This window comes from Cynara cardunculus, assembly GCF_001531365.2.
Source record: "Cynara cardunculus var. scolymus isolate 2C chromosome LG 5, CcrdV1, whole genome shotgun sequence".
NCBI lineage: Eukaryota > Viridiplantae > Streptophyta > Magnoliopsida > Asterales > Asteraceae > Cynara > Cynara cardunculus.
Window position 1 is genome coordinate 1,094,161 of NC_037532.1, and position 9,456 is coordinate 1,103,616.

The window sequence follows — 9,456 nt, forward strand, 5'->3', positions numbered from 1 at the left end:
ATTTTTTTAAGTTAAGTACATATTTTAAGTAATTATATATGACAACATACGTTTCACTTTTTACGAGATTGAGACGCTTGACATATCCATTTTCTAAACAAGCGAACATAATGCTAGCATTTATGTTCGTTTGTTTTTTGTGTTCGTTCGTTTGTTTGATTAAGATAAACAAACGAATATGAAAAGAATTTTGTTCATGTTTGTTTACAGCCCTAATAACTGCTCACATACAATATCCAGAAGACGGATATCATAAAAGTCAGATAATCAAATTTTACCCAAATAAAATATTTTGTTATTATTAAAAATACACGAAGGATGCATTTTTCTTGTTTCTCTTTTATTACTAATCGACCTCACGTGGGTTTTCGCAGCAAACATGATGCAACATTTTAAGTAAACGACCTAAAATAAAATTAAAAAAGAACGAAAAAAAACTAACGACCGTTAACAAGTTGACTAACGGCAGCATCTTTACACGGACTCGGAGGCAAACTGCTCCTTCCTGATGCCACCAGTCTCTGTACAAAGCTTTCAATTCTCTCACCGTTAGTCTCCGTCAGTAACCGCTTACCACCAAACGGCAACGATTCCACTCCTCTCTCCATCAACACTTCCTCCACCTTCGGCCCCACTCCGCCGTTCAAGTAACCGTTCGCCTGAAAAGTTAAACTCTCCGATTAGATCCTCCGCCGGAAAAAAAACGTTCATAACAATTGTATATGTTGATATATAACGAGGAAAACAATTTCGTCAAAAATGTTACCTGAATTCTAATGTAATCGGTATGGTTCCAGCAGAAGGCGTTACCTAAGATTTGATCAACGGTTTCCGATACACCGTCGAGAACAATGCCGACGACGTATTGATTCCGGCAATAACCGCCGCGGCTGAGCTTCCGTTCCGGCGAATTGCTTAATGGACCGTTWCCTAGAGAGAGAACTAAGAGATCTTCGACGCCAGTAAGAGAAGGGAAATCGCGTTTGTTATGTAATACGTGAGTGACGGCGGCGGCGGAAGGATTGTTCATCACTAAACCGCCGTCAACGGCGAGGCAAGAGGTTTTTCCGTCGATTGAAGTCAGCTGAAACGGCTTTAGCATCGACGGATCAGCCGATGTGGCACGGCAAACCTTCCAGAGGTCAAAATTGTAGCTAGCAGATTCAGAGGCGTCGGCTCGAGAGAAAACAAACGGCGCGGAGCTGTTGAGATCATAGCACGGAACAATGAGAGGCTTACACGTGTCCTTCAGCGTCAAAACCGTACCGTCGTCTCGAGTTAACGCTTCCTTCAGAACTTTCTCCATACTTTTGCCCGAGAACCTCCGTCTCCGGTGAACGACTCCGACATTCTTCACTTTATACAGCTCCGCGTGGCGGTCGGTAACGAATCTAACCGCCTCCTTGGCKGTAAACAGCGGTCGGCCGTTACCGTTGTCTGCGTTTAGCATTGCAGCAAGGAAAGCACCAATGCCGGTACCGGCGATAATGTCGAAGAAATCGACAATACGAGAATCAGAATTACCGGTTTTGAGTTGGATCTGGTGTTCGAGGTGGATCAAGGCGGCACCGGACGAGATACCGGTAGTTCCACCACCATCAATGCTAAGAACACGCGTCTTTCTGCCGCCTTCACGTTGAGTCAGCCATTGTTGCTCAAGCTTCGAGAATATCTCCAAGGTGACTTTACTAATCTCCATTTCCTTAATTTGATCGATTTTTAAGCCAAATTTTGAAGAAATTTCCAGATGATTTTGAAGCTAATACGTGGAGCTTAAGGTTTAGCAACAGTCGCTCTCGTACCAGCGGGAAGTGTGTCACAGTTTGTGTTTGTGAACACAGAGTTTCGCCAGGAGCAGAAAAAGGAGAAGGATAGACCAACTACTTATTTATATATATATACATACATACATATATATATTTATATACACACACACAAAAGTATGAGAAACTTAAGAATGGATMTGAAGTTTTAATCACCTTTAATCTCGTCTTCATGAGATATGCACCGCATCAATCCTTGGATCAATTGTAATTCATAAGTGGTTTTGAGATTAGAGGGTGTTTGASATTGCTTATAAAAACAACTTATTGATTTATTCCGGTGCGACACCGGTAATAAACACTTTTGAGTGTTTGGATAAACAACTTTTATACCGGTACCAAACCGATAATAAGGAGTTTTTRAAAAAGTTAAACCATTCTAACTTATAATAAGTTGATAAAGACTTTTCTAGAAAAGTATAAGTTGTTCCAAATAAGCAATCTCAAACACCCCYTAAAAGTAATAAAAATATCATATCCCTTCTTATTATTTCATCTTAATTCTTATTTTTACATAATTCTTCTTCATCTATATATATAAAATTGATTTTGTGTCGATAATGGACCTCAATTGAGTTTGCATGAGTAGGATTCCTTTTTACTAATCCARCCTTTTTAATAAACAATTTCTTTTAAAAGAGAGGTGTCTACAACAACTTRTATACGTCAATTAATCTCAAGGATTATGAAGAATAGTCTGAAAAATCCTTAATAACTTTACAGGACTCGAACAAATAATCTTTGAGAATTCCTAAAATACCCAAATGTTAATCTTATTGCCAATTGAATTAACCTCACAAAATTAACAACAATTTTTTTGGAGTAAATGAAAATGTAATTAATTGTAGATTCTTTTAGGCCTTATTATTTATTACATAGGGAGCAATGCATTAGTACTGTCGAGTAGCAGTGGACATTTTCCTTATAACATTGTTCCAATCTCACGTGTAATTTTTGTCCGTACACGTGACCAAGTGTGTCAAATTTCACATGCTTTTCCTAATATTCTATTTCTATGCTCCTTTTCTTTTTAATTCTTTATTTTCCTAAAATATAAACAYGCCACATTTTTTGTCCGCCCAATTTTCATCCTTGTGGTTTTAACCACGTTACAAAAAAGTCCCTTACCTCTAAAGTTAAACTGTGCATCGGACGGACAAACGGAAATTTCAATGGGATTTCAAATATGGGAACCAATCCTATTCGAATTATTTTAGGTTCAGGTTTCGGGTTTTGTTTAGGGTTAGTTATAAAAAATATATTAATCAATTTTGAAGACGAATTCAATCGATTGGTATAGTTGATGAAATCGATAGTAGAGCAAATTACTATTAGGATTTATGATTTTCCAAATAAAATTCGATTAAGTAAATAGGTTTATGTAAGATACTAAATTATATATATGTAAAGTTCGGATTACTGACTGGGTTGAGTGACCAAGATGATTGGTTATGGAGGGAAGGCAAAAGAGTCGGCGGGCTCCTACTCCTACAAGTGAAACTTCTTATTTTGTGAAAAAGAAAAGAGAAGGGGGTGTTCCTTCCGTTTGAAGAAAGAACGGACCTTGTTGATCAAACCCAACCCAGATCCAAATATCCACCTAAGAAAATAGGTTTATGTATCCACTAGTGTGGGTTCGCCCCTGTAGTGTTTGGAGAAAATGACCAAGAAAATGGCATATGTAAGGTGGTTGGATTTGACTGTAGAAGGGTTTGACTGCATTCTTTTTGTTAAGTTTTCCCCCTCTTTAAATGCTTTAAAGAACTCTACATTTATCGTGTAAACTTGTATAGTTTAAACCATTATTAAATAAAATGGTAATTGACAAAAATGCCTCTCATGCGAGGGCTTAACAGATGAATTTTAATATAAGTTAGGACAAGAGACCAAATTCATAACTAAAATGATACCATTAAGACTCTAACCATGAATTTTAAGGTGTAAGGACCTTTTTTGTAATCGATATGAAACCATAGGGACAAATTTGTATTTTTCTATAAGTTAGTAGAGTTGTAGATCCAATTTTTGATTATTTTTTATGTAAGTATTTTAAAAACTTTAATTTCAATTTATAGGTTTTTGTTAGTTAAATTTTGTGGAGGAGATATTTAAATGTTGAGTAATAGTCATTTTATTAAGGAAGCGTTTGGTTTGATGGAATGATTTTAAGGGATTTGGATTATACAGAAAGATTTAGAATCAGAAGGATCAGGATTTGAAAGGATTTGAAATCTTTAGAGGGTATTTGGAATTGCTTATTTGAAACAACTTATGCTTTTCTGCAAATACACTTATCAACTTATTATAAGTCAGAAAAGTTTAACTACTTCAAAAACTTCTTATTACCGGTTTGGCACCAGTATAAGTTGTTTATCCAAACACTCAAAAGTGCTTATTAACAGTGCCACACCGGAATAAGTCGATAAATTATTTTTATAAGCAATCCCAAACACCCCCTTAATGTGTTTAGTTTGATGAATTTGGAATGAAATGAAATTCCATATTTTATAAATAATTTATAAAACAAATTATCAATAATTATAAAAATAATTAAACTACTTGTTTATTAATGAATTATTAGAAGACAAATGTTTTAAATATATTTCAAAACATTATTACATAGAAATCCTACGGAATCCCATGAAATTTCAATCACCACCGTGGAATTTCAAATCCTATGTTTGAAGGGTTTCAAATAAACCAAAGGGCTCTGGCCTAACAATGTGTGAGTTCTTGGCCTCTTAAGAGGTCAAGGGTTCAAACCTTACAAAAGATGGAGAGAGTGTGTGAGTTTATTTGTTATATTTGTCGTATATAAATATTATATACTTCAAAAAAAAAAAAGATTTCAAATAATTCATAGGATTTCAAGTTCGAACAATGTTGTAAAACAAACATGAAATTGAAATGGATTTGAAATACAAATCCCTCCAAATCCATTTCATTTCTGCAAAACAAATGGATCATAGAGAAATTATGTTTTTCGTTCATATGGTTTGTTAAAAATTATGATTTTCGTTCATATTATTTGTAATTCTTTGTTATTTCGTATTTATAATTGATACATAAATTTCTTAATTATCTCATTCAGTTCTTGATTTCACCTGTGAACTTTGGTAAATTTTTTGAAACAACCAATGTTCATACATGAAACAACATTATAAACTTTGAAGAAAAATCATTGTTTCAATTATGAATTTCAAACAAAAACCATTGTTTTCACCAACGAACTTTCTGGTTTCACCTTCCACTTTGATAAAAAAAAATCAGAACAATCAAAGTTCGTACACGAAACAACATTATAAATGTTAAACAAACATTATATAAAACATGATTATCTTCGACACTAAAAAATAAACACCATATTAAACAAAGTTTGATGGGGCAGTTTAAGAAAAAGAGGGGATTATCAACCACAAGAGTGATGTCTGATTGGTTTGAGTTTGGCTCCAAAGGTGAAAAGTACCATGAGGTCCCAGATTCAAATCGAAGGAGAAATAAAAATCCCCTTGTGGCCACAGATGTTCAAATGCGATGACTCCGGGTTATCTGCAAAGCAGGTGGTACCCCTGAGATTAGTCGGCTCGCATCAGGTTAGATATCCAGGTTAATAAAAAAAAAGAGGGGATTAACTTTCAAAAATAATAAAACAATTTATTTCAATTTTCTTCATTTAGAGCATTTCCAACAGCTTCTCTAAAAAAATAAGTTCTTATTCTCTCAAACACTCCAACAACTTTGCTATCTTGTTATCTAAAATAGAGAATCATGAAGAAAACTTTAAATACAGAGAATTCTCTAAAACTTGATGGTGGGAGAGAGAAATGATTGTTTTATTTAATTTCACTAATGAGATTGAATTGCTATTTTTTTATAAAAAAGATTTTTTTAAAAGTGTATTGTATAATAAACTAGAGAATATTATAATAATATAATTTATGTTAAAATCTCTAAAATATAAAATCTATTGGACATGAATGCAATTTTGTTTAGAAAAATTTATGTTTTTGTTCTCTATTTTAGAAAAATTATAGAAAAGTTGTCGGAGAAACTTTAATTCATTTTAAACTCTTTCCTTTTTCACCATTTTATAACCTCCCATTTAAATCATAACCGTTGATCAAAAAAATGAACAACTCATATGATTTTTTGAAGTTAGTATTATTTAGTTGGTTAATAAATAGTTATTCCCTTTTATATGCAACATCTTAGACCAACCGTACCAGATATTGTCCGCTTTATACACATACATGGACTCACAGTTTTAAAACGCGTTTGATAAATGAGGTATTCAGTTTATTATAAGGCAACATATGTTCTCTTCCCCAACCAATGTGTGATTTTACTATTTACCCCCTGGGAGCCTAGCGTCCTCGTTAGTGCACCATTCTAGTTCCCGGCTTTGATACCATCTGTAGCATCTTGAGCTAACCGTACCAGATATTGTTCGATTTGTCCCCACACTTGGAGTCATAGTTTAAAACGCATCTTATAAATGAGATATCCAATAACTTATAAGGCAACCCTTGTTCCCCCCAACCGATGTGGCATCTTACAATCCAATCAGTAGCAATCCAAACGAACCGTACCAGATATTGTCCGTTTTATCCGTGCAATTGGACTCATGGTTTTAAAGCACGTCTGATAAATGATGTATCTAGTCCCTTATAAGACAACATTTATATCCTTACTTACCAATGTGGAATCTCACAATATATATATATATAGCTATAGCTATATATAGAGAGGTATAGTTATAAGACCTAGAAATAGATGTGTAAGATAGAAGCGTAGGAAGGAAGGAGAAAGTAGAAAAAAAGAAAAGAGACAACGGAGAAATGGGAGATTGTGAAAAGCAATTGGTGTTTTTTAGACATTTTCTTGGTTTTTAAATTGGTTTTTTAGACATTTTCTTGGTTTTTGAATTAAATTAAATTGACACACATACCCATTACTAACAAAAAATTAACATATTTCATAAGACAAATTACATGAAAAAGTAACGTACTTTAACTTGATTTCTATTTTATGTAACGTATTTTTAGAACTTTCATTTTGATACCTAAGATGTAAAGTTTTAAACATTTAAATACTCGGGTAATTGGTTGAAACATTAATCAGTTACTATGTTGATATGGCGAGTGATGTGGTATCCAACTCAGTATTATTTGTTATTCAACCAAATTTCATCTTATCACTCGCCACATTAGCATGGTAACATGTTAATGTTTCAGCCGGTTACCCGGATACTTAAATGTTTAAAACTTTACATCTTATAAAGTTTTAAAAATACGTTACCTAAAATAGAAATCAAGTTAAAGTACATTATTTTTTCATGCAATTTATATATGCTAATGTTTGAAAAACACATTGCCAATATTACTTTATATCAAGCACAAATCATTTGTTAGCAACATAATATAACATATATTATAAAAAAATTTACTTGTTATATAATCTTGATTAATACAATCAAACTACTCATAAACATCTTGTTAACACACACACATACATATATGAGTGGCTGTATTTAATCGTTCCTAATATATATATATATATATTAGGAACGATTAAATACAAACCACTCATATCTGTACAAACCGTGCTAACCACTTTCATTCTCGATTTCATTGTTTAATCTTATGAAATTTTTCCATTAAATTGTTTAATCTTATGAAATGGTTTCATATAAATTTTTTTGATGAAGTTATTTCATATATAGCTATAAAATTGTTGCATATAATACTTATGAAATTTTAATGAAACTGTTTCATGTATTTCTCTAAAATTAATACAATGAAGATGATAATATACATGATTAACGCCCTCCACAATAAAAATGATTAATCAACTTCGCATAATTACTAAAAAAAATGAACAAAATAAAAAATTATGATTGGTTGAATAAGATTTGTACAAATAACGTGCTTTGCAAAGTAAACCTCCTATATATAAAAAAAAAACGAGAAGTACGAAAAATTATGTTGTTTCAAGACCCCACCATTTTTCAACTCAACCAAAGTGGAGTCCAAATTGAAAAATCCAATTCAAAGAAAAAGGAACAAAAAACGAAAAAGAAAGACCAAAAAGAAGAAACAATACAACATCGTACTCTATACGTTTGTATGAAATATGTCTAATCCAACTTGTACAAGTTCGACTCGTTTGACGAGCTTTTTTGCATTACCAAATGTAGATAACTTGAAAATCACAAAAGAGCACGCAAAACGTTTTCGTAATTGCCTTATTTGTTAACTAATGAGACAAATATCAGTGTTTTATAGAATGTTTTATACGACACACACTTTTTACTGTGTTTGTTTTGTTTAACACCTTTTCTTAGTTGGGAGAATGGATAAATATTGCGTATCTTTATACTTATTTCTACTAATATATATGGAAGGAAAAAGTTATTGGTTATATATATATACATATTAATTATAGTGGGTTGAGTTTATATGAGACTAAGGGTTTTTCGTGAGATACGTAAGACCAATTTATGTTCATTGATTAACTTTATAAGCTAATGATCTAATGGTCTAAAGTTGCACAGTGACAATTTTGTGATTATTGAGAAGTCTCGTGGCGTTTATGAATGTTCAGGTTGTAGATTTAATTCAAGGATTAAGAATTGGTCTTATGAGTCTCACGAAAAACCCTTGATCTCACATAGTCCCAAGTCTATCATAGTAGTCATGTTAGTTGTATTTTTAATCACATTATTGAAAGTAGACAAATTTTTTTTGGTTTTTGTGTTATGGTGTAATTTATGGATATCATCTCCATGATTGTTTATTACAAGTTCAAGGTTCGGGGTTCAAATATCATCAAATGTGTGAATAGTGTCTGAGTTTATTTATTTTATTTGTCGTATATAAATACTATATACTTTGAAAAAAAAGTTTGATTTTTAAAAATTTCAGTTTTTACATATTATATTACTGGGTCATATACAGTTAATATATTTTTTATCCATTACGTAAAGGATCGTGTATGTATGTAGCGACATTTTTGTYAGTTCATAACTTTTTACTTGTAAATCAGATTTAAGTGATTGTTCGGTTGTTTTTGTTATATTTACATGTTCAATAATTTATTGAACAAATATCAAGAAATTATTGTGTTTTTCAGATAAGTTTTCTTTAAGTTGTTTTTTTTTTTTAAATTATATGTTGGAAAATTTTACTGATTTATTGTGCAAACATCAAGAAGTACTATATATTTTTTCTATATAAACAATAAGGGGGTGTTCGGTAAGAGTATTAAGCAGTAATTAATGATATTGAAAATAAAAAAACTGTTTGGTTTTTTATATTATAATGGGTTCATTCATTCAGAAGCTCAAAATATTATTTTAGGTTAAACTTAGGGGAATGAAAATCCATTCTAATTTCATTCTCTGTCATTTTCATTTTTTTACTCATTTTCATTCATCTGTCTGAACCACACACCCTCTAAACGTATTTGATTACTAGTTAAACGTTTTTGTAAGATTATGTGTCAAATCAACTATGTATTTTTTTTAAACAGAAAACAATATTTTTTTTGTTGGAAAAATATACAAACACCGTCATTAACAGCGCCTAACAGGTTTTGTTTGGTTCGATTAGAATGAATACAAAAATATGAAAAA

General features: G+C 31.9%; 1 protein-coding gene across 1 annotated transcript; it reads right to left on the reverse strand.

The window, feature by feature from the left end:
• Positions 1-437: 437 nt before the first annotated feature.
• LOC112513827 (probable inactive patatin-like protein 9) lies at positions 438-1,699 on the reverse strand. The gene is made up of 2 exons (XM_025120195.1): positions 767-1,699; positions 438-659 (listed from the first exon to the last, which is right to left on the reverse strand). The coding sequence occupies exons 1-2, from the start codon at positions 1,697-1,699 to the stop codon at positions 438-440; spliced, it is 1,155 nt and encodes a 384-aa protein (XP_024975963.1).
• Between the last annotated feature and the right edge of the window lie 7,757 nt (positions 1,700-9,456).